This window comes from Hyalella azteca, unplaced genomic scaffold (genome assembly GCF_000764305.2).
Source record: "Hyalella azteca isolate HAZT.00-mixed unplaced genomic scaffold, Hazt_2.0.2 contig6974, whole genome shotgun sequence".
Classification (NCBI taxonomy): Eukaryota; Metazoa; Arthropoda; class Malacostraca; order Amphipoda; family Hyalellidae; genus Hyalella; species Hyalella azteca.
Window position 1 is genome coordinate 57073 of NW_025937113.1, and position 27219 is coordinate 84291.

General features: G+C 40.1%; 1 protein-coding gene across 1 annotated transcript; it reads left to right on the plus strand.

The window, feature by feature from the left end:
* Positions 1–41: 41 nt before the first annotated feature.
* Positions 42–26320, plus strand: LOC108677755. The gene is made up of 27 exons (XM_018166029.2): positions 42–372; positions 2630–2773; positions 3053–3215; positions 3626–3838; positions 4358–4566; positions 4910–5033; positions 5348–5481; positions 6555–6683; positions 7763–7871; positions 8567–8735; positions 8977–9125; positions 9633–9805; positions 10798–10909; positions 12364–12501; positions 12758–12927; positions 13260–13442; positions 14051–14191; positions 19330–19512; positions 19590–19717; positions 20096–20279; positions 21064–21259; positions 21527–21634; positions 22094–22263; positions 23130–23248; positions 23468–23664; positions 25059–25268; positions 25593–26320. Exons 1-27 carry the CDS (start codon positions 343–345, stop codon positions 25655–25657), a joined length of 4050 nt encoding a protein of 1349 aa, XP_018021518.2. The 5' UTR covers positions 42–342; the 3' UTR covers positions 25658–26320.
* The last annotated feature ends 899 nt before the right edge of the window (positions 26321–27219 follow it).

The following is a 27219-nucleotide window of genomic DNA, read 5'->3' on the forward strand; positions in this document are numbered from 1 at the left end:
AAATAGCTTTAGAATAAGAATTTACTTAAAATTTGTTGTATTTGAATCTCGCAATACATTTATTATATTTGCGATTCAGGTGGACCACATGGCCATTTATATTTTGCCCTGTCTGCAAGAGATTAACATACCATTGCTTTTCTTTCGCTCCAGAACGATCGAGCAACCATTGACTTCAGCAGTGTGCTGAACAACCCGGCCATCAATTGCGCTGGACCCTTCACTAACAACACCATCGAGATCACCTTCACTGCGTTACTGATCAACAACCCTTCCTACACCAACACTGCAGCCAACGTCACCGTCGGAGCCACGTACGCGGGGGGAAACGTGTGGCTAGCGATGATGTCCTACAACTACGATATGACTGCGGTGAGTGCACCATCGTGGTTACGTTGCAGTACCTTTTCTCTTAATCTTACAACATTAAATCCTCTCTTAATTTGACGAGTTCAGTGTGCGGGTTAGACTCGCTACTTCTCCCTCCAACCCCGACAACATGGACGCTGCGAGGGCTATGCGCTGACCACGCATGCCATATCTATTCAGTTTATAAGCCGTTGCGATCTTGCATTCCACGTTCAAAAGCGGAAATTGTTTCACGTTATTTTTGTGCTTCAATGCTGCTGAATGTCACCTGCTGCTACACCACAGCGTCACGCCAGGAATGTTCTACGAGGTGTACAGTCATATCACCTGCAAAGCGAGGTTTTCGATACATACAACCCACCGCCGCATTTTCGTATCTCAACCGACTTTCTGGATGTAATATGCAGAATCTATTATTAAATATCATCGGTACCCTTAATATTAATAGGTGTAATTCGGCAGAAGTTTTTCTTTTATGCAAGTTTGATTGAAGACCAGAGCACTCATTTTACCAATAACCTACTTATTGTTTTTTCAATGAGTCGAACAAAATTTCTTTCTGGCTCTGGGAGATCAAAAAGCAGGTTACCAAATTACATTTCAATGGAATGAGACGTTTCAAAAATGCACTTTTTATTATCAAGCAGGTGAAGGTTTTGCTACAGTTGAAATTGAATTTTTGGAACAAATCAAGGGTCTTAATTGTGGATACAATTTGAAATCTAAGTTTAAAATTGCTCTGAAACTAATTTCAGCGTCCGGACGACACCTGTAGTTCGGAAGTTGATAGCTGGAGACTCGCTCTTGTATCCTTGACGGAGACTCACTCGTTGCTAGCTGGAGACTCGCTCACCTACGGCCAGTACATGAAAATTTATAAACAACGTTAGTTTCTTGAAGCAGTCCACATTTTTACAGGGATTATTATTCATGGCAAGGTTTCAGATGGCCGCCGACTCAGATTCTTAGGTTGTTGACTTGTTCGTGTTTTGGATTACACTGGAGTAACAATTGTGACATTGAACAGCCGTTTCTCCTACCACCTGAGACAAGCTCACAACCACAACCAGACTAGGTCTCAAAGCATTACAAACAAGCAACTTCATCTCAAGATTATCGATGAATTCAACATAAATTTTTGTTTATACATATTCATAAAATATAGGTTACAGACTTCTTCAAAATATAAACTACATTGGTCTTACTAGCACGACCTTAAGCCGCCGATTCACATGCCATCTACAATCTGGAGGACCTAAGAACCACATGCGGGAAGCTCACAATGAGACCATCACCCGAGCGACATTGGAGGCCTGCACCAGTATAGTTATGCGGTGCCCTGACCCATCGAGACTGGCGATAGCTGAGGCCCTCATTATCAAGAGCGAGTCTCCGGCTATCAACCCCCAAACTACAGGATTCGTCCGGACGCTGAAATTATTTTCAGAGTAATTTTAAACTTGGATTTCAAATTGTATCCACAATACCAATAATTTATACTAAAGTAATTTCCAAAAGTTCAATTTCAAGTGTTGCAAAACCTTCACCTGCTTGATAATGAAAACTATATTTTCGAAACGTCGCATTCCATTAAAATGCCATTTCGTAACCTGATTTTTGCCGCCAGCAAGAAGTTTTGTTCGACTCATTGAAAAAACTAATTAGAAGATTATTAATAAAGAGCATGCTCGGGTTTTCAATCAAAATTGCATTAATATTAAGAATTAACCGTATCGATAGCCCCAACTCCACCATGTCAATCCTCCAAAGCCTCTAAAGTTGCTGCCAAAACCCAATACCAAGCAAGCGTCAGAAATTAAATAATGTGCTCAGCGCCTCTATTGTTTCCCTCTACAATTTCCTCTCCTACCCCGCTCACTTTCCTAGTCTTGTAGCACCACACCACACCACCACCACGCAAGTGGCAGTATATGCATCATTATGCTGCACCACTACGCGTAGTTTAGTCAAACTATTTTCGACTGAACTCCAGCAAAATGAAAGCCGTGCGTGTGCCATCAATGGGTCAACAGTCGATGAATTTGTTTTTTGAGGAGCTAAAACATTAGATATTCCTAACGTGGATGCTTCCTCTCAATTCTTCATCAAGTTCAATTATCAAGCTTTATTATGGAGATTTCCTATAATGTGCTGGTTTAGTGTGTTAGAATAGATATTGTTTGAATATACCAATGCATTTCCAGAAATTAGATAATCAAAAATAATCACCTGTATTATTTTTAACATTTGCGTCGCCCAGAATTACTCATACCCCAGCAACATAACGCTGAACGGCCCCAACACGGCTGCCGCATACTCAGGAGCCACCTTCACTATAGACGCCACCATCACAGACCCCATGGGGCCTTTTACCTTGGAAGTCAACACTCCAAATATGATTTATGTAAGTAAAATATCTCAAAATCATTTCATGTAAAAGAGAAGTCATAAAATTCATAGCCCACCCGATTTGCACCGAACGTTATAATTTTACGCGAAATTCGACAGATATAATAATTACGATTTAAATTCGACGTTTTATTACCATAATGGCTTCCAAAGTATCAGTAAATAAAGTTTTAAACTGCAGAGCTATAAATCAAATGCTTCAACGAATAAAGATTGCTTATAATGTGCCTGCACATAGAAGTTTAAACCTTAAATTTTCCCCCGCCAATACCAGAACAAATTCACGGTGTCGAACTTGGCGATCGTGAGCGTGGGTGCCAACCTTGGCTGCGCCGGAACCCCAGTGCCCGAGTATGAGTACTTCTACTCTGTAGACAAGAGGACCTACCATCGAGGCGTTGCAAAATTCGACTACGTCTTGACGGGACTCGTGTACCGTAAGCAACGCTCAGAAATAAATTCAATAGTCCAAGATTACTAAGCAGCAATGAGCAGGTAATGACAGTTATTTTGTTCAGGTTCAAACTCGTCAATTCGTCTCCTTCAGAATATGGTCGACATAAGTCGAAACTAGCCTAATATTTTCTATATACGACATGCTTCACATGGTTCTATTTAGTTCTAATTTAAAATTGAACTTTCTGTGAAGATTAGAAGTATACTAAAAACATTCATCATAGTACAGAAACGAACACTTGTATACTTTCTATTTAAAAAAAATATAATATGCAGATGTGTAGGTACAAATACTATATCCGATAATAATCGAAAAGAGTGAAAATATTTTGCATACGCATCTTGAAAACACTACAAAATTTCAAGTTGCTGACATTTTACCATCGCACAGCTGATCTTGTCGCTGAACTGAACGATCCTGGCAATAAAATTCAGCTGGGTTTCACGGTGTTCTTCGTGGACGTCGCCGAGACCGAGAATGTGACCGTGGGCGCTGGCATCACCATCGGCAACAGCACCTTGTGGACCTCCCTCATCAACGTCACCATGGGAGCGCCCATCACTGTACCCAACACCGACTGCTGCTACACCACAGCGTCACGCCGTGAGTGTCTAAAAGCGGTGCAGTAATGTCACCTGCTGCTACACCACAGCGTCACGCCGTGAGTGTCTACAAGCGGTGCAGTAATGTCACCTGCTGCTACACCACAGCAGAACACTCCTGTAGAACGCTCCTGCTACGTTCCGGAAGGCAGGAATCATGATGGTCCATTACATCCAGGGCAGTTGTGGTCTTCTGCAGGCGACCCTGAAGAAATACAAGAGCATCTAAGCAAGGTCATGTCAAAGGTGAATCAAAACGCTAAACGATAAATTTCAAGATTCCTATTGCAATCCCTTACAACATAAATTTTGACTGTAAATTTTCGTGTAATATAGGTTGCAGACTTCTTCAAAATATAAACTGCATTGGTCTTACTAGCAAGACCTTAAGCCGCCGACTCACATGCCTTCAACAATCCGGAGGACCTAAGAACTACTTGCGGGAGGCTCACAATGAGACCATCACCCGAGCGACATTGGAGGCCTGCACCAGCATAGTTATGCGGTGCCCATCACACAGCTGATCTTGTCGCTGAACTGAACGATCCTGGCAATAAAATTCAGCTGGGTTTCACGGTGTTCTTCGTGGACGTCGCCCCGGCCGAGATAGTGACGGTGGGCGCTGGCATCACCATCGGCACCAGCACCTTGTGGACCTCCCTCATCAACGTCACCATGGGAGCGCCCACCACTGCACCCAACACGGCCGGGACAGCAACTTTTGCTGCTGTGAGTATCTACATAGCCCGAACAAGCAGGAATAGCAGTGTTTAGTGGAAAACCATAGTTTTCTCTTCCATAGACAATCTTGTAATTATTTTCAAAAATAGTCTATTATTCATTTATCAGGCGTCTGCTCAAAGTACAGTTCTATAGCTAATTCTCTCTCTCACTCAGGGAGCGAGCTCGGGGCTTCAATAAAATTTTTTTATCGATTGTCACACAACCAAATAGTCTGAAAAATGTTTAGTTGATAAGTTCCAGCAAAAACGTTGTCATCTGCGTTAAGAATTAGTCACGGGGAGATTATTCTTATGCTTAGTGCCCTTTGCAACGTCCGTTCTGCACACAGCCATACATCGTGGGCGGCAACGGGTCAGTCGCTCAGTACGGAGTTGTCACATACGCTGTGCCCATCTCCATCACGAGCGGCAAGGGCGTCAAAGTCACGTGCACCGCCGCGCCGCCCGCTGACCGTGAGTAACGCGGCTCGTGGCCAAATAATCTCACGAAATTGTCACTTAATGAGCGCAATTAAGTGAAATATATCCATGTAAATTGTACAATTATTGAAGGATCTCCATTTATGCCCCAAACTCTTACAGCACCGTAATTTTCACCGCATGACTAGTTGATGCCAGCCAAACAAATTATAGTCAAAATAGTGATCGTGTTCCTACCATTATGGAATACAAGGATGATTAGATTTCAAATGAAGCATATACAAAAAATTGTTAAGCGCTAGTACAATAGCAAGGACGACCGTTTACGAGAACTTTTGTCTCGGCAGACAAAATTACTGGCATCATGTGGGGCAACGCGGGGGCTAACATCGCACTTCGCCCCAACCTGAGCGAGGGGATGGTGTGGGACGACACGATGGGCGTCACATCTTGGACATTTTATATCAACTCTACAGGACAAGTCAGTTCCAAAACTTCCAAAACATTATTTTTATTAGGTTTGCTGCTCTATGCCAATGCTAAATAGAACTAAGGGTGAAATATCCGTTTAATAACAATTTAACAAATTATTTAAAAGCTACGATATTATTGAGTCCTGAAACTTGAACTTGAGTAGTATATTTCGCTGCGGAAGTTTGACAGGGGTATAAAAATTCAAGAATTTATAACTCAAGAACTTTTTAATTCAAGAATTTTTAATTCTGGAAATTTTATTTAGAATTTTTAATTCAGGAACTTTTAATACAAGAATTTTATTCCAAGAATTTTAATTCAAGGATTTTTAATTCTAGAATTTTTAATTCAAGAATTTTTAATTCAAGAATTTTTAATTCAAGAAATTTTAATTCAAGAATTTCATTCCAAGAATTTTAATTCAAGGATTTTTAATTCGAGAATTTTTATTTAAAGAATTTTTAATTCAAGACCTTCTAATTCAAGAAATTTTAATTCAGGAAATTTTAATTCAAGAATTTTTATTCCAAGAATTTTTAATTCAAGGAATTTTAATTTAAAAATTTAATTTAAGGTTTTTTAATTCAATAATTTTTATTTAAATAATTTTCAATTCAAGAATTCGCGATAAAGAAAAATTCATGCATTTTTAAATTATGATTAACGCCACATGTTTTTTTTTGGTAAAAAATCAACTTGTTAAGTGCCTTAACATTGACTGAGCTTAATTCTTCAAGATCGTTCATGTTGGAAGAAAAACATGCAACCATGACTCAAAAGATGCAAGATACGTTTAGCAGTTAGGATTATATCTCTCGTAGATACATACATCAGTACCACCAATGCTTAGCTATTAGTAGTTGATCTCACGTAGATACATACATCAGTAACAGCAAAGTTAGCAGTTACATAATAGTAGATCTCACGTAGATACATACTTCAGTAACACCAATGTTTAGCAGTTAGTAGTAGATCTCACGTAGATACATACATCAGTAACACCAATGTTTAGCAGTTAGTAGTAGATCTCACGTAGATACATACACCAGTAACCCCAATGTTCTTATGCATTGGCTTCAGATTACGAGCAGTGTTCCTGCTGACACAGTGGTTCTTGAAGTGTCGGTGCAATATTTGGGATCTACCGCGAGACTTGACGTAACTTTGTCCTGCGGGTCAAAGGTCATACTGACGGGAGCTACAGTAGCGGTGAGTAATGGTTGGGTAATTTTTTAACAGACGTGTGCATGTAATGGAATGGCAATACTAGCGTATAAAAGATACATGTGAGGACTTTGCAGGAGATCGTGCATAACCCCTAAGACTATCGACGGGGAGAAACAGCGATAAACCTCAACGTCCAAGGAGAGGAATCGTAATTTTAATATGAGGCAAAAAAACTATTAGATTTTTTAGACGAAACGAAACCTATGTATTATTTCAACTATAACAGTCTCATAAAATGGTTACAATACTCACAAATCAGCAGTGCCCCTGACGTGTCGCAAACAATGAACAATTTTGTACAGTTTAACGATTTCAAAACATGGGATGACTAAGATTAACCCACAAGGTAGCTAAGGATGGTCAAAGCGGTCAGAGTAGATGCCAAAACATACCCCATACTAACACCAACTAGATATTAGCATTTAGGTTCCTGATAGATGCTTGATAGATACCGAGCTTCATGGAAAATACATGAGAAGAAGAACAATACGAAAATGATCCGTATGCCCACCCACCACACCCGCAACAAGATGAAACAATGACCCGCATGTCCCCTATCACACCCGCAACAAAATGAGACATTAACCCTTATGTTCCACCTATTACACCCGGAAAAGGATGTGATAATGACCCTTATGTCCCACCAAAAAAAAACTCCGATAAATCGATAAGGCAGTTTTAAATTTTAAACACAAGGACGAATTGAATCCATAAACCGCTATCATGTAGTACGTAAATTTAATGGAGTTCTGCAATGACTCCATGTTATGTCGGAGGAATGATAATCGACTGCATCAGTAGCTTCTTATTTCTTCGTGATCATTCGCATTGTGCCGCCAGTTTATTTTGACACAAGAAATCCGCGCGCTAACGCATTTTCGAACAAGTTTTATACTTTTGCTTCCATGTTAAGAGGATTGTAACGAATGCTGTAATTTACTTCCGAAAACTGCTACATAACCTGTTTGGTGCAAAACGATGAACAATTGTGAATATTCCAATTCTTTTCATATATGTGCTGCTATTAATTCTCATCACTCTCTGAACTCTGGACGTTAAAGGCAGGAGGAACGGCAGATGTTTCCGTCACTATGGACCCGATCTATCCACTTGACATAACTTGGTTCAAAGGAGATCAGCAGGCATTGCTGGTCAAACTCACCTTTCCACGTGAGTCGGTATAATCCATCCAGGATTTTATTTTTTTTTTGTACGGCATGAAGGGTGAAGAAGCTCAGCTCAATCTTTGAGTTGGCACTACCTCATTCACCCCAACGCCCCAGACGCTGTACCCTGGATGGTTCTCGTGTCCTGGAAATATATAACTATCCGGTTATATATATAACTATATATAACCTGCGTCAGTACTTCAAAGGGAATACTGGGCTATGAAATAAATGAAGCTAACATTTAGCTGCCTGGCATTGGTTAAAATGCAGGGAGAATTGTATAAAATATTAGAAGTTCCTCCTTAGAATGTTAAAAGCTTTAATTGATAATGTTCGGTCTTAAACTAAAAGAAGCAGCTCGTGTACCTATAACACTCGTGTCTAGAACACTGCGCAGAATAACTGTTCAAACTGTGCAAATTTTATAAGATGTTTAATGAATGGCACAGACTTGTTGCATCATTTGGAATCTCAGTAGTTTTCTAAACCTGTCCTAAGCTTTCGTGGACAAAATATACGTATCTTAACTAATGACGAATCTTTATAATCTCTACTGCAGTTTTTCGATAGCCAATTGCCTTGTAATGCAAACAATCACCAACGTCTTCCTCTTAAAGATAGGTGAACGACCTATAATTCTTAAGCACAATTTTTTTTGTAAACTTACATATTATTTTTGAACATGTGCTGGAGTAGCGGGAGGCAAGGCCTACTCCAACATGACCATCGAGACATCAGGCGACTTCGACGTTACGGCATTTGGAGCACAAATCTGCAAACTGGAGATCTTGCGTTCAGGATTTGGAGTGCCCACTCTTGGAGGCCGAATGGACCTTTTAAATAAGGCCGTTAATTTCTTCGAAATGTAGGTCAAGTTTTGAAAATGATTTCGATTTAGCAACCAATAAAAATCAAACGAAATTGTTCAACTTTATTACCTGTGTTATTAAAGTGTATGCATTTTGGAATTAGAATGATGTATCAGCAGACGTGAATCACAGCAATATTTTTTTTCGTCTACGGAAATTGGTGTTGTTTGAGCACGAAATATTTCAACCATATGACACCTTAAAAATTGTATTTAATTGCCTGTCTGTAATCTTCAGTTCTGCCTCCTCACTCTACAACGACGGAGGCAAGATGTTGGTGGGTGCCATCGCTGGGGTGAACCGCGGAACTGCGGCCGCTGCTGGGGACAACGACGTCGTCCTCAGGATGACGTACTTCCTCCCCAAGAACCAAACTACCATCACAAGTTTGCGCTTTCGGGAATACATTTCATTTAATGGAATGAATTCCATTAATATTAACTAATTAATTTTTAATTGAAATTAATATAATTTAATTCCATTAAATTAATTGCATTCCATTTAATGGAATGCATTAATTTCGGGAATGCATTTCATTTAATGATGATATTAAACGAAGCATAATTTTTATGCTTATTAAGAAAATAAGCTCACATAAAATACGAAAAAGCGTTTATACTCAAATTCAATAGTTGTTGCTAAAATGCCTGGGTGAACATCGATAGACATTTTAATGAAAAATGTTTTCCTTCAGTGGAGTGAAATTTTTCGTTACTCATTTTTATCATTGACCGAAGATTCATCAGCAATACTCCATATATAGATTAAAGTACCACAAATAATGTTTCTCTCTCGAAAAGAGTGCCAATCAAAAGTACAAGACTAAAAGTTATAAATAATTTTTACTTCATATTCTTCGCTTACAGAAAATTAATTACGCTAAAATAATGCAGGTTTAACTTACAACTTGAGCATGGGAATGCTGCTCGACTCTAACTTTGTATGGGCCGGCATGCTTGGCTTCAAAACAAGCGCAGCGGCCCCCACGGTCGCGGCAAGAATCATTTCGAAAATGATTCCTCCTGTGCTGACGACTTACCAAGTTGGTCAGCCTATCCTGGTCAAGGTGTGTGACTGTTTAATATGAAAAAGTTCGAGATAATATAGACATGCATTAGGTCGAAGGATAAAATCAATAACAATAATCTACCAGTACCACAAGCGTTTCGAAATTTATGTTAGTTTACTGTAACTATAAACGAGAGGCCTACGATCAATTTCAGCAATGAAGTACCTACCAATAAATATTCAAGTATCATCACGTGAACAAAATAGAGGAAGTACGTCATTGAGTGAAGTAATTTGCTTAAGTGATAGTCGGGAATGCGATGACTACAACATTCGGCAGGAAAATCTTATGGTAGAGAGCATCGATACGAAAAATTACTCAGATGACTTCAGGAGTTTTAATTCCTGGCAATCGTGTTAATGAACCTTATACACAATAACTGACACAGCGGTCATATCAAAGTTTATCAATTAAAACGAGCTTATGCGGTTGATAACATATGATCAAAATTAGAAAATTAGCCAGTGGTAAAATCGTTGATAAACACGCCATGAAACTTCAGGAAAAATATAATGATTAAATTTGTTCATGTAGTGACCCTAAAACTGGTTACAAACATGTCGGTGCAAGCAAGATAAGGGTCAACCCTATTCGTCGGTGCAGGCAAGATAGGGTTAAACCTATTTAGATGTTCGTGGTATTCCTTAAATCTATGAGATCGCATCGGAGACCCAATAGACTGTTAGCATAGCACAAGTCTCACCCCAAATTTAAACGCTTTCAGAAGTATCTACAAGCCGAATTTAATGCTAAGATTGCGAACTAGGTCTTGGAACTTGCCCTAGCGTTGAACTATTGTTCGGGTGCAGCAATACACAGGGACTAAAAATTTATATATAACAAATTTTTGCTGGGTTCCTCCGTCGAATTCAGTTCAAGCTTCCTCTTAACTAAAATAAAATTTATTTGTGTCAAAATGATTAGCATTGAATTTTTCCGAGTGCGTGAGGCATAACTCGCTGAAATAACCTCGTTACCTCATTATTCAGTTCTACCTGAAGATGGCCCCAGGTAGCGTGGACAAGATCTCGCTAGTCGTCCGTATGGCCAGTAACAGTACGGCGGTGCTGTCACTCTGCCGCATTGTCATCCTGGCCATTGGTAAGATGAAGCAATCTCGCCCTCAAACAGTTTTTCCCTCAGGGGGTTGCACATTATGGGTCTATCCAACTTATGTAAAGTTCCTAGTTCAGTTGTATTCATATTTTAGAGTTTCGCAGAGTAAGACGCATAGGCCTGGGTTCGAAAATCCTGTAGCCTGGAAAATTTTTCCTTTTTTCGCGGGAGCGAACATTTTGTGTATTTGGTTATGAGTATTTTGCCTGTTTAATAATCACTTCGTGGAGCAATAGGAATCAACTTACGATGAATCATTATCTTATTTTTCCCTGAAGTGTAACTACAAATATTTAGTTGTGCCGCAAACGCTGCTTGCGGAGATGTTTCCATTACATTTCATTTTACAATTTCAGCTTGAATGCGTATGAGTTTATTTGCAGCATCATTTTTTTTCGATAAGTGAATGTAAATTAATATAATGCACATATATGACCTTCGTAATAATTATTGCATTCCACGTCTACGTTATCGATATTGCCACATAGCTCGTCTTTCAGGATACATTTATTTCCTGTACAACTTTTATGTGTTTCATGTTCTTAAAAAACGTCTTCGACTCATTTTTTCCATTTTATTAACTTAGAAAACATTTTCCTTGCATTTTGCTAAAAAAAATTTATCATACAATTTCAATACATTTTCCATGCATTATTCCAGAAATTTCCATTCACTGTTTGCATTCAGAATAATTTCCTATTTGCTTCTATAAATTCATATATTTTAACACGTTTCCATTTACTTTTCGTACATTTGTAAATTATTCATTTGTCTTTCTTTTTATCATCAAAATATTATTTTTCAAGTTTGTATTTTGTCTGTTTGGATTTTTAAATTTCTATTCAAATCCCGTATCCACAGTGCTTCATTGATCCGGAAAATGCTAACCCAATCGCTCTAAAACTCGATATTTTTCCTGACTTTCACATGCAAAAGAATTAGGCAAGATGACAGCAAACTTTGTAATCCAATACTTAAATTCAAATGGCTTTCACACTTTTAATTGTAATGCAAAAGAAATTGCATTTTTGCTCGAGAAACATAGTGATATTTATTTTTTATTCTTGAGAGAAGTCAACTTCGGAATAAGCCGATCCATTCGCAAATGAAATTGGCATTCATCTTGAAAAATGTTTCGGTGCATTGACCCCGTGCAGGCAGCACCTATCCGTGCCTGGACCCTGAGCCGTACGGTAAAGAGCTCACCAACTTTGCTCAATTATCAATGAGCCAATCCTTTCGCAAATAAAATTAGCTATTAATCTTTAAAGATGTTTTGGTGCCTTGACGCCGTACAGGGAGCAGTTTTCCGTGCCTGGACCCTGAGCCGTACGGTAAAGAGCTTACCAACTTTACTCAATTATCAATGAGCCGATCCCTTCCCAAATAAAATTAGCTATTAATCTTGAAAGATGTTTTAGTACATTGACGCCGTACAGGGAGCAGTTATCCGTGCCTGGACCCTGACCCGTACGGTAAAGAGCTCACCAACTTTGCTCAGCCGAACACAATCATCCACGACCCTGTCACCTGGGGACTCAAAGCCACCGTAGATTTCGGAGTACTACGCAACGTCGGTCAGTTCCGCTTAAGATCTGTGATAATCAGTCTATTTAATTTGAAGTTATCTCCTCATTCATCAAATAAGATGTACATTTGATGAATAATAGTTTATAATTTATTTAAATAATAGATGGTGGTTCCAAGCAGGTAATTTGTTCGATGTCGAAGCTAATTATTCTTAATTAAATGAAATGTAATTATCAGCCAGCTTTGAACTGTGTCACCTAATCGTAATTATTCTTTTTTTTTCTTTCGTCACCTTACATGCAGGCTACCAAGCGTTCTACGCTAGCGAGTTAGCCGACAGTGATGCCATCGTGTTAGGTGTGTTGGTCAAAGGGTTGGTCGTAGGAACTGATAATGTGACTATCGACCGAATCAGCCTCGGCGGGAAAACATCTTTCAACACTAGTCTGACCATCGCTGCAGCACTATCGCCCGTGAGTTTACACGCGCTGGTTACTAAATCTAATTAATAACGAGATTTATCATTCAATTCTTTACACTCCATTTAACGTACATATCATCTATAAGTGTATTTTGACATAAATGAAGGCTAAATAAGAAACGTAAATCTTTTGGTTAACAGCTAAAAAGAAAACTGGGAAAATAATGTCTGTAATTTGACAGTTGATTGATGAATTTTATTAATTGGTTAATTTTATTATGACTATACCTCACTATGTGAAAAAAAATACAACGTCAATCTAGGCAAAACTTGAATTCTCTACTAAGAAATATTCATATCAAGAATTGCTCTACTACTCGACAGGCGAACACCTTGACCGCGGCTCACTGGGTACCTTTGGACGGAACAGCCGTCGCCTACGATGGCGTAATGAAAATAATCGACCTGGTCTTGGATGTGCCTGTTGGGTATCGACAGCCTCTCATTGTTAAAATCAGCAACGACAATTCACTCAACATGGAGCTGTGCTTCGCTGTTGTCGCTGCAGTGAGCCTTTCTTTCATTGTAGGAAATTTCGGGTGTTAGAATTAAGCCCCGTGCGACATTAAATGCATTACAATTTACGGTGTTGTGAGCTTCCGGTATATTGACGCTGTAGTTTCGCCATGTGCGTAAATTGGCGGCTCCATGTTCGCGTTTCGTTCTATTTCGCCGAGTTAAGTAAACGACTTATTAACAGCCGCTCTATTCTCGGGCAACCGTCAGGCGAGTGTGGGGCGAGCGTACTTGGCATCTGATAACTTTCAGTGCGGAAACGGCTGAACCTTAAATTTAACATTGCGTTAAAATTGCCTACCCTTCTTCCCCCCTTGTAGGTGGGGAAGGGATTCACATTTCGTGAGTTAGAATTTTGACTATGTTTTCTCCGAAAACCTTATAATTCGATCGATCAGGAAATATTTTCTATCAAGTTTTCCTGTGTTCTCTTTTATAAACAGTGAGCCAAGAAAACTCTCCGAACTGTTTCAAATTAGTCCTTAAGCTTCAATTGAAGAAACTGTCCGGTAGTCCAGCGGACTACCGGACAATTTCCAGCTTGAAGTAATTGGCCTATCTTATCAGTTTCACATAATCTTAGTTTTATCACTAAACAGGTGGGAAAGAACGTGCCGTGTGTAATCCCCCATATGATCGTCCCGGTTGTGGCAGTGAAGGCCGCAGGGGAGGAACATACCCTGAACCTCATGGAAACGTGTTACTACGATGTCGCCCCCGGTGACAAAAACGAGAGCACGGTGAGTGTTACGAAGCGAAATCATTACTGACCTCTTTTTCACGTGATACAAATTAATGCTTCTACAGGGTCCGCCATATTTATGGCAACGCAGGTTTTTTGTTATTTCTCAAGGAAACAAACAGGTGCATTGTTTTTTTATTGGATGAGCTAGTTGCCAAGAATTACCTAAACAATTCTCAGACATATATATTTTTTATTGGATGAGCAAGTAGCCAAGAATTACCTAAACAATTCTCAGACATATTTATTCAATATGACCACCCTTTTTTTTAATGACGGCCTCCAATGTACGCGGGAAAGCTCCACAGGAGACATGCAGCATTTCTTGAGGGATCAAGTCCCATTCTCGTGTCAATTTAGACTTCAAACTATCCAAAGAATCATGCGGTGTTCTGCAGACTCTACTATTCAACAGCATGGACCGGATAACTGCCATTATAACATCACCTCCAAAAAAACTAAAGCGTCAACTTTCAAATCACCCCTCCCAACATGACTGCACTGCGCACAATAAAAATTTTACAACACAACGTTCAAACCTGGAACTACAAGAAATTCGCGCTGTCCAATATATACAATAACATCGACCCAGACAGAGAAAGCCGTCGCCAGCATCGCACACCGCATCATCCCCGGTATCACGCATCATCACACGACAGAGAGAGTCGTCCCCAGCATCGCACACCGTATCATCCCCGGTATAAAACCGACACACGAACCTCTTCTAATCCAGACACAATATCAAGCTACCCTGCAACACATATCAACTCATGGCCCTTCGATAGCTCTCAATCGCCAACTCATCGCTCTGCGTACACAACTCCAAACCGCTTACCAACGCCTCCAAACAACAACATGGCAGAAACTCATCACCATCAAACAAAAGCACCTGGTCCCACCGGGATAACCTTCCTGCAACTCAAGAATCTCCCTCGGAACATGATCCAATCAGTGATCATATTTTCAATCAGTGTATATCCGCCGGTTACTTTCCGGATTCACTCAAACACGCAATAATGATATTCATCCCAAAACCAAACACATCACAACATCAAGCAAAGAACTACTGACCAATCTCCCTCCTAGACATTCAAGGCAAGTTACTAGACAAAATACTCAACAACAGACTATACAGCCACCTCCAGACACACAACATACTAAACCCGAGACAACACGGATTCCGAAAATATAGAGGCACACACACCGCACTGGCTACACTTCACGAGACCCTTGCCATACACTCCCCACAAAAGCACAAGATAGACCTCATCCTACGTGACGTTGCCAAAGCTTTCGACCGTGTGTGGCACACCGGCCTAGCCTACAAAATCTCTCAACTCAACCTGCACCCATCATTCACGAAAACACTGATTGATTTCTTCACAGACAGAACAGCTTCCATTAGGATAGGGACATACCTGGCCTCCCACTAGACTTGCAAACGGGAATCCCCCAGGGTGCTTGCCTTTCACCCACGTAATATATAGCTTCTACACACACGATATACCACCTCCAATACCAAACACCGACTATATATTGCCTTTGCAGACGACATCACCCAAATCACTGCAGGAAGATACCCCCATCAACACGCAGCCCATCAAACACAACACGCTATACAACAAATCAACGCATTCGAAAAGAAATGGAAAATAGAGACCAACACAAATAAAATCAAAATTCTACCTATTGGCCGCAAAAACACATCTGACATATTCATCGACGACGAGCATTTCCCATACGCAAATAAAGGCACAGTTCTGGGTTTACAAATAACAACTCACGGATACAATGCACAAATAACAGTACATCAAAACATAGCCCGAAACAACCTACAAAAACTCTACAGATTCGTTAACCTTCCTCCCCGCCTGAAACACAGACTATATATGGCCTTCGTCCGGTCATCACTAATTTACCCCACCATACCGCTACACACTCTATCCCGATCGACAATATCCAAACTCCAAAAAGTACAAAACCGAGCCCTCAGATTCATAACCAACACCCACTGGTATGATTTCATCACCTCTCAAACTCTCCACGATCGATGCAATATACCGACGATCAATACAGTCCTGCACGAACACGCCCGCTACATCTGGCGCAAAATGGAGATCTATGAACCCGAACTTTTCAACCAACTCACCTTTCCACAGAACATCACTTATAGTGAACATCAACGGTTCCAAAGCTCCAAGCTGCTGGCATTGGGCCCAACGCCTCCCCCATCTACAAATAACGATGCATCAAACAACACTAGCATTGGGTCGCCCACCCCACCACTATACACATAAATACACAGCGGACCGTGCTGCACCCGGACGGTAGGTGTAAATGATCACGCCAGGGTGTGGATGGTTCCGAAACATCACACACCGTCTAAGACATCACCAGAACACTAGCATTAGGTCACCCACCCCACCACTAAACACACAAATACACAGCGGACCATGCTGCACCCGGGCGGTAGGTGTTAATGATCACGCCATGGTGTGGATGGTTCAGACAGAGAGCGACACCCGACATGAATATAGCGTGGCCCAGTGGTTAAAGTTCAGAGTGTCAAGATTGGAGCAGAGAGGCGCGGGTTCGATCCCAGCTCTGTGCGCCAGTTTCTGGTCAGAATCGGCAAGGAGGCCGGACGGTTAAACACAGCAGAATAATTTATTGTAGCAGTGCGTTGCGAGTTCGAGACCTCAAAATGCTGTGAATATTCTGCGATGTTAAGAATCGGCGACAGGGCTACGGCCTAATAAACGCTGAAACCGCTATTATTATTATTATGACCTTAGACTAACCCTAGCAGCCCTAAAACACCCGCTATATCCTAAGCGTTCCACCGCCCATCATCGTCATCTTAACCAATATCATCAACGAATGAAGTAAATAAACAAGGATAATAAGCTAACGACTGTAACATGAGAGCGAAGCTCACAACATACTGAGCACATATTACGACATTGCCCATTGAGAACAGCATCATCAATACATCATAAGTAAATATTGAAACACAACCAAGCCCACAGAACTCCACACAACTATCCAAAGCCGTGACGGGTCCCCCCCCCAAACCCTAACAAAACCCCTAAAACCTAAAACCAACCCAATTATGCGCAATGCGCCTTTTCATCTTCTACTGTCCTTTCCATTTCCCCTTCTTCTTTCTGGCCACCCTGCGCCACCTCTTGTTCTTTTCCACTCTTTCATAGTGGCACCGCACACACACACACACACACACACACCCACCGACTCTACTCTCTAAAATAGCCCACACAGAAAAGTCGAGAGGATTCAAATCAGGACTTATTGAGGGCCATTTATTTTTGCTAATGAACGTTGGGATGTGACCCTGAATCCAGTTTTGGGTCATGTTTGAGCCATGTGATGGGGCAGAGTCCTAAATTACCTAAACAATTCTCAGACATATATATTCAATATGACCGCAGACACGCAGCATTTCTTGAGGGATCAAGTCCCATTCTCGTGTCAATTTAGACTTCAAACTATCAAAAGAATCATGCGGTGTTCTGCAGACCCTACTCTCTAAAATAGCCTACACATAAAAGTCGAGAGGATTCAAATCAGGGCTTATTGAGGGCCATTCATTTTTGCTAATGAACGTTGGGATGTGACCCTGAATCCAGTTTTGGGTCATGTTTGAGCCGTGTGATGGGGCATGCAGAGTCTTGTTAAAAACTACACGGTGAGCCGTTGAAGTGTTTACGAGCCCAAGGTAACAACACAGCTTCCAAAATGTCCGAATTTCCGAAATGTATCGCCGACTGCTCAATTTCACTCCTGAGGGGTCAAAAACGAGTGGGGACCTCCCATTGGCGGTTACCGCGGCCCAAACCATCACTGACATGTGATTTTGACGTCGTGTTGCTGTTCTGGTTGCCACAGATCCACCCCGACTCCAAACTCTGTCATTTTGACGGGTAACGCTTCGTTCAATGTAAAATTTTTTCTCATCACTGACCACCAAGTTGGGCAACGTGTAATCCTCAATGAGATCCAGAATGTGCTGGCATCTTTCGAGCCTCATTCATGACGGTTTGTTAGTTCATGCCTTGTTTGCATCTTGTAAGGGGAGGCTTTGAGGTCATCTTTGAGGACTCTACGCGTTGATGTCTGACTGACTCCTGCTTCTGCAGCCAATTTTGCAGTTGAGCGACGAGGGTTTCTCCTCAACTTCTCCCTCGTGTTTTTGACCAATTGTTTTGTTCGGACACTTCGCTTCCTTCCTTAACCAGGTCGATTGCATGTTTCACCAATTTCGTTGAATTTTTTTACCACCTTCCACACAGTTTCACGACGAATTTGGAGCTTTTTGCAATAACTGAATTACTCTCGCCCTTTTCATGAAGGGTAACAATTGCATTTCTATCGACTGCCATAAGTAATAGTAAATTTAGACACCTTAGACTTCTGCATTATAAAATAGATGAATTAGTAGATGATATTAAGCTTCATTATAAAAGAAAAGTCTCCTAGAAACCAATTTATTTTATATAGCAAACATCCGTTGCCATAAATATGGCGGACCATGTAATAGAATGGTCGTCTATTGAGCAGATTATTCGCTAGAATCGGTTTGATTCTCCAAATGAATCTGAGACTTTGCACTTTCACCTAAATATAATTATACGAGGGTCTACGTTCGTTATTGTTTATTGTCTGACCTGAATTAATGGCCTTTATATCATTTTCTGAACATTTTCAAATTTCAGGATTCATATTTATCTTTGTTTGATCCATTTTCACCAGATAAAGATCAGAATGGGCGTACAGTTTACAAAAATTGGTTCATCGGGAACACTAACGGCTGCTATACTTGAAAACGCTACGCCCCATGCAACTTTGGGTTCAATTGCGTACGTTGTTACAAAATCCTCTTCAGCCTTCGACCCCAGCACCATCAACACAACCACAACAGGATTTTCAGTCCAGCTTGTTGATAACACAACTACCAATATGTATCCTGGACAAATAATATTCTCCGGTGTCAACATCGTAATCCCTCCTGCCACCACGGGTTTGCTTGAGGTAAATGTGTGATATACTTGTGAAAATAACATTATTTTTAAGTTCTAAGATGATGATAAACAGAAAATGATTCTCCTACGTGGTCAGATTAGTGTCATGGCTCCTATGACCTTGGGACGAGCGTACGCTACCGTGCACAGCCTGCGCTGGGGCGCCAAGCAAGGCAAGAACATCGGCTGTATGCTCGACATGATCAACTACGACGTGAACTTGCTGCAGAACTCTTCGCTCTCCCAGCCAATGATACACACGTCTCAGACTGACACTTTGGTGGCTCAGCTCGGCTACATCACCAACACTGGTGAGATGTACATACACTCGAAACAATTGTCCCTGTATCACGACAGTTCGGCGACGTAATCACTGCTGTCACCAAGAACCTACGCATCGTTCGTTCTTCAGCACTGGACCTGGCTGTGCTCACGACGTATTTGAACTTCACTGAAGTCCCAAGCTCTTTGATCTTCAGCAAAGCGTGAGCTCGGCAAACTGCCCATGAGGCCAACCTTTCAATCATTAAAATAATAAAATTTTTACCTTTGAAGGTATATTGTTTCAATTACATATGAAAGTTCATGCCTCGGGATCATTTGCCAGGAGAAAAACTTGTCAGCAAGATACAGAGCTTCATTATAGTTAATCCAAATTATTGCCTGTAACATTTACTCGCATAATTAATCGCTAATAATAATCTCAAGGTAACAGACGGCTCAGAAGATCAACTCGATTCAACACATGATGCCTGGCAGCAAATTGTATCACAGCACCAAAGTTATTTCGAATATCAATAGCCGAGCGTCTAAATTGCAATCCTATATGCTGACAATTATTTATGGTTTAATTTTCATTTCAGTGCAAATCCACAACTGAAAATGACCTTCCGCGTGTCTCATGTGATGAATTCTTCGCGACAAGAGTTGAACGGAGCAATTGTTCGGGTGCTGCTACCGAAGCCAGTCGAGTTCGACAATCTGACGGACACTTACAGTAGCAACATCACCGCAAACTTCACCAACAACCACTATCTGGACTTTGCTGTGAGTTAATAATCAGCTAATTGCTTTATCATATCATAGCTTTATATTTTACTATCAGCTAAACACGGTGTTGCCAGAGACTTATTCGAGCTTTGTCCCACCTCTGTCTGGTTGAGATTCAAAAGAACCGCGGCCTTCCTTTTTCCGGTTATAAATTGTTCGAGCTTTGTAAGACCGTTGTCCAATCTTAATTATAGATTCGTCCGAGCTTGCTTCGCCCCTAATTGGCCAGGGATGGATACCGCCAGATTTATCACCAATCCCGCCTTTCAGAATCTTGTCATCATCAATCAAGTTAATAATATTGAAAGTGACGATGTTAATTAAAGCAAGATCCGTTTAATGTTGGATGACACTGCCACCAAAAATAAAACTTTGTTCCCAGGTAGTATCCCGACTCGATAAGGATTATGGATACGCGCTCGATCAATTTCTACATATTTCCAGCGCCAGACTCTGGCCGCGCGAACACACTTCCATAAATACATGATTGATAGCGTAACTGGTCAGAACGTTCGATTGAACCGAAACGAACGAAGTTGGTCAGAACGTTCGTTGCTTTCTTCTGCAATATTAGTTACGGTAGTATTAAAGCGACATTTACGCTTGTTTAATGTATTGATTTCAGTTGGATGCATGCTGACAACGTTTAATCATTAATTTTTAGGTATTTTATTGTCTTATTTGCTCTTAAGCTAAGCATTATTTGTATGTTTCATTCACGAGTATAGAGACTTTTAAGTTCTTATCAAAAGGGCCACTCGTACATTACCTTCTTTCTTAGATCTCGAACCTGTTCTTCACTGACTACCTGGAGATGAACGTGACGGTGAGCATCGACCCCTTCAATACAATGATCAAAGGACTGGGACTGTTAGATGCCGCTGCCTTGGTACGCATCGTATGTACCACGTTCGCGGATGCGGTGCCCAAGTACTGCGGCACCACTGCCGTACTCCCCTTCCAGATCGACGGCACAGGTAAGAGTCTCCAAGAGAGTCGTCATTTTGTTAGGACTGATATTCACTTCAAAAACATTAAATTAAACATTAAATTAAACTGGTTCGGTTACCAAAAAATTTTAAATGCAGACTTCATCATTTTATTTATAATTTGTTTTTCTTTTCCCTTCAACAAAATACATGCAGAGCAGTAACATTTGCAAAGTAATATACATTTATAATAAATCCGCTCCTAAAAACTTTTAGATTTTTTGCCTTCCTGAGGCGCATTTCTAATCACTTCAGAATGTTCCGACGATCTTGGCATGGACAGCTTCCTGGACTGTCAGTTCTCAGCCTCAACCGCCATCAGCGCAGATACGGGTCCAGCGTATGCGAAAATTGCAGCAACTGGTAAGTAAAGTTGAAATAAACCAAATTGCAATACATGAGCAGTTCAATGTTCAAAGATTTAAATTTAGTTATAAAACTTCAAATTTCACAGTGCCAGATTTGATTTAAAGTGTAGGAAAGTTGAATAAGAACGTCATGCATGAATTCATGGAATTCTGACTGTGGAAAGTACTTGAAATAATCGGAAAACTTTATTTCTATCGAATAAATTCATTGTGACAAATCTTCCTCTCAGGCTAAGATCTCAGATGAGATGCACATCAAGAGACTTTTAAGGTTCTGTGTTATAATCCTTCAATTCTGGAATACTTTCTACTGTCGTATTTAATACTATTCATTTTTTATTTTTTAAATGAAAAGTTCAAACGTAAATTAAATTGATAATTACTTTTTATTATTTAAGTTAGTTATTTTTCATATGAATTCTACTTTAAGTTAATGTTATACCGTCTATTGCAGGCTGGTCCCCGGTGGTGCGCTCGGGATTCGGTTGGGGCCATCACATTACAATAGATTTCTTGCAGAAGACGCGCGTCACGAGAATTACTTTCAGTTCGAGCTCCGTCAAAATTACGCAGTTCAAAATCCAATATTCAAACAATGGAGACAATTTCATCTCACCTTGCGACGTAAGAAAACTTCCTATGAATGAGGCTCATACAAATTTCCTATGAATTTAATAGTATCCAATATTACAAAGTTAATTTGTGTTCTGTAGTTGTTTTAGGTTTTTTGTCCGCACACTCTAGTATTGAGGCAGTCGAGGTCACGTACGTGAGTGGGAGGCTAGAATTAAATGGAAAGAGGTGAAGAAAAGAATAAAGCTCGGCCATTAAGCAACCGCCTAGTGTAGCAGTCCCACTAAGATGAGACGAGGAGAGCTGTGAGGAAAGAGTGAGAGGTGCTGGGTGGATTGGATAGTAAACCTTCAATCAAGCTACGTATATTCGGGACATGGACATCGCCCTACCTTAGATATGAACTGACAGCAGGGCAGGGCACAAGTCTCCCCCTCCTCAACCCGAATCAAACCCCACACACCTACAACAAACCCAATCATGCGCTTAGCGCCTTTTTCATCAAATACCCTCTTTTCAATTTCTCCTTTCTCTTTCTGTAGCTACTCTGTGCCACCCTTTTTCCCTTTCTCACTGTCCTATATAGGCACCGCACCACCCACAGTGCCTCGGATCTACCCAGGCTGTAAAAGTGGGAGGAAACAGAACAGAGCTTCTCTACTTCGTTATTCTTAGTAAGATCCTCTATGCAGTGCGTTTGGTTACTTCCCTGCGGATGACCAACATGTTCTCCTTTTCAACGTGGGCTGTCCTCGTCATGGCCTATTTTCAAAAATATTCCATTCAGAAATATTTAAACTAAGTTTGATCAACTACCAAATAATGGCTTAGCAGTGAAAATAAATTAAAGGCTACCAAATCCAGTTTGTTGAACTAAATCATCAATCTAAATTTTACTTGTAAATTTTCCTCGACAGACCGTGATATCGGTCACCACCGACGACACCCTCCTACCGCCAGCTTGTCGCTTCGAGGCTCGCTTCGGCCGCCTCATCATCGTCGACAGCACGCCCAGCGATGAGGCCTTTGTAGTGAAGTGAGGCGTAAATTCTATTATAATAGTCATAATTTTTCTTTACCTGTCACCTTTTATATCAAAATTTCCGTACAAAATCTCTCGGTTTTTCTTTCACATAATGTTGACCATATTTTTATGAAAAGCAATCAAGCTGAACACAAATACTCGAATTTTCATTGTTGGGAGGGCTCAAATTTTTATCTTCGTCAAATTTTTTTTATGTTTGCACTCTGTCAGATTCAAATGGTATGGTTGCGCCTTGGAGACGGTAGCCGATATCTGCTCGTCTCTACCAACCACTTACTCAGATTCGCCAGGCTGGCGACAAATATCACACGACACCGTAAATCAAGTTTTCTACTACTGTGACTACAGCCCCCAAGACAAGCAATCTCTCTGCTTCTCTTCCACCGATGCCGGGGCAACCTGGAATGGTGGGTGTAAGGTCCCTCGTGACGCCTTGGTACACGTGAGTGCGTATAAGTGTTATATGCCGGAAGTTAAGCTGTAGGATGATGACCGACAATCAAAATAAAAAACATTAGAACAAAAAGCACCCGGTCCAACTGGCCTCATTTTATCACTGAATATACTCTCTCAAAACCTGTTGCAATTATTACTGACGCCAAGTGAATTGATCGCGGCTCATTTTTTCAGTACCGTGATCCATCTCCCTAGCCTCTCTGATTAGTAGTTACCTACCGTAAGTGCATTTCCCTACAAACCATGGTAGCTTTGTTCTTACTGTGAACCTATTCCAATATTTTATTGCATATATGGCTGCTCCGTTATTGTATACCTGCATATTTCGCTCCTTCCACTCCCTCCAATTTCATGCCCCTTCCTTTTTATTCCAAGCCCTACTGGCATGTTCCAGAGATCTCAATTTTCTGAGTCTTGCGCGACTTTATTTCCTGCTCTCTTATAACCGCATCCTATCATAATCGAAATACCATCATTCTTTTGTCTCCGTCATTCTCATCACAATAAATTTCTGCTCAAGTCGTGAGACCATGATTATAAAATGTAAAACACGAAATTGAAACAATCGTAAAAAGCATAATATAAATGAGTAGGATAGAAATTATCATAAGATAAAATTCGAATACAAATGATAGTGGAAAAGGTTGAAATATATTCTTTTAACGCGATATACAAATGTTAATTACTAATCCGTAAATTTTGTAAATATTTTACGTAGAAGCGAGACCCTCATGTCCTGTCTCATGCATGGGTCTTTCTTCACGCATTCTTTATGGGTCTCTCGTATCTCTCTGCCTTTTAACAAACCCCTCGCGAAAACTCAGAAAGCCAAATTATGCGCCAATTGCGCTTTTTTGCCGCTTGCAATATTTTTAGTCTCCTTCCTCTTCACTGGCCACCCTGTGCCACCTCTTCCTTTTTCCCCACGTTTCCTATCGACATCATCACAGGGAGTGCAGAAGAAACTGTAGCCGTGTAAGGATCTGGGAAATATTGGATGATAATTCAAAGAATTAGTATGGCGATTGTTCGGGAATGAGTTCTCGTCTCTAAAATTCCGAATTTACCTGAAACGCTGAGGGTTGACAAAATTCTTAAAATTGTCGAACTTCGGCTACTTAGGCTAATTATATATAGTTCGTATTTAGCATTTTCATTCTGATTATTGTTGATTAATCTGTAGATTTTTTCCCATACAAATTTAAAGGAGACATTCCAGCTACTTGTGATGTATCATTGGGTCTTTGGACTGAGCTTTCATGTTACTGTATGCTTCTCGTACAAAGATTATCTCCAAATAATAAATGGACAACGCCTTACTTTCCAACCTGTTATTCTCCAACAGAACTGCCGCCATTCATCAACGTCCTGATTGGAGAACAAGACGGCATTTTCTACGCAAGTGACGCTCAAGGAATATCGACGGTCTCCAGCACCGACGGAGTGAGCTGGTTTGTTACAGACGCAACTTTTGCCGCAGGCCTGAACATCATCGCTAAGAGTGTTCCCGGCAACGCTAACCCCTTCACTGCCGTGACCGATGGAGAGATGACTGGTTTGTAGATAGTTGGAATGGTGTTCTGTTGAACTTATTGGTGGTGAACTAATTTGCAGCTGAGAATAGAAAATACGTATTGGCATAAGCTCCGTAAGACCGATTTCGTTATAGCACCCGATTTCGATAGTTTATCAATTTCGCACATGCATTATCATTTAGTGGAATCTCGGCATCTAATACTATTATACTCTGCATCCAATACATAAATTTATAGTAATATTCGTACATACTGTAATTTCTGCTACGCCCCATATATTTAATCTCTTTGAAAAAATTCTTATTGCCGCCCCAAAATTTCAGGAATTCGTTTGTATTTTGCAGCGGATTTCACAGGCATCATGAGCGGAGGTGCCTACGTCATCAAGTGGGAAAGATGCTGCAGCTAAACTATGCAAATTAATTAGTAGAGATTCTGATTTGTGGCATGAACATTCTTCATTACAAATTGTACTTAAGTTTTGGCAATTATATTATATCTGCAGTGATAGTAATAGCTAAAATATATGAAATGTCTCATGAACAATATCTCGAATCAAAATCTTCCACGTGAACGATGCATGATAGATTGACTTGGATTACGCCCTTGAAAAATATCTTTAAATCATTAATAATAATGGGGAAGAGTTGATTACAACTATACGCTTCTCATCCCTAAAAGATTTGAGCATCTAGATTAAAAAATTCTATTCAATATACGCTTGATCCTGCTCTTCAATATTACTGTACGTCCCAGTAGAAAGTTTAATAAATTTGCTCTCGTGTGTCTGGAGCTTGTTATGCACACCTCGAAACTTAAAACAGAATAATGGTATTTATGAAAAAAAGTATTCTTTTTTATAGCATGAACCAACGTGGTTAACTACGCAAAAATTCTTACGTAATAAATTTGGAGTGTAAAAGAAATTCAAAGCGTAAAGAACTTCGTATTTACTAAAGTTATTCACCTTTCCCGAGCATTTATTGATGCGCCGTAATCACAGCACATCAATAGTTGTGTGACGTGACATTCACCTTCGCCCGTTAATTCTCATTATATTCCTATTATTTTCCGATGTGGTTTTATTTTCATCTGTACCGCTGAATTTCTTGCATAATTCGTCGGTTTATGAGCAACATTGCATTTTTTAACGTTACGTAGCTCCTATAAACTATGCAAGAAGATAGTCTCACGATCAGTTGTCCAAAACTTGACAATTTTTAATGAATTCTATGACCACTCAAAGGAAAATCAGTCGTTTCTAAAGAATCGGCATAATTCTATTCAAGTTAAAATATTATGATGTCTCGTACTTTTTGTTTACCTTATTGTAATTTGATAAATATTAAAACGCTTCTTAGAAACAAATTGGCGGCAGTCATGAGATTTATTGATTATTCAATGATGATTTGATTCATGATTGATTTTATTTTAAAGACTGGCAGGCGATGGAAGGATGAGGTGGCTTCGTAAATAGGACAGTTCGGCAATTGGCTACGATTCATACCATCTAAAGGAACAAAATTCATTAATACAGCGTGACCCCAAAAAAGTTGCTAAAAATAAAGGCTTATAACTCGAAAATTATTAAACGTTGAAAGATGAAATAAAAACCACATGAAAGAGTATAACTTCAAGTTTTATTTGGTATCCATGTTACCAAAGTTCTTTATATATTTCATAGTTAAAACTCATTATTTTTTTAAGATCAAGATTCCCCTTAAAATGCAGCTGAATTCTGAGCAACAAGTTTTCATTGTCGAACAATTTTACGTGAAAACTTTACCAACCAAAATAAAGAGAGGTTATTCCACCAAATACAGACAAGATGTTAGTCTCAACACAATCAAGAAGTGGATACGTCAGGAAAAGATAAAAGAATGATCCTGAAAAAAACAAAGGCCATTATGGACAGCGAAGAACTGGGAGATCAGAAGAAAACATTGCCATGATTGAAGAAAGAATCAATGA

What these genes read in the sequence shown, in the direction of transcription:
- LOC108677755 (XM_018166029.2), top strand. Translation starts at nt 343, where the DNA reads ATGATGTCCTACAACTACGATATGACTGCG. An exon ending in CGTCTCAGACTGACACTTTG is followed by an intron (nt 19,513 to 19,589) that starts GTGGCTCAGCTC and finishes GTATCACGACAG; the next exon opens with TTCGGCGACGTAATCACTGC. An exon ending in TGCCGGGGCAACCTGGAATG is followed by an intron (nt 23,665 to 25,058) that starts GTGGGTGTAAGG and finishes ATTCTCCAACAG; the next exon opens with AACTGCCGCCATTCATCAAC.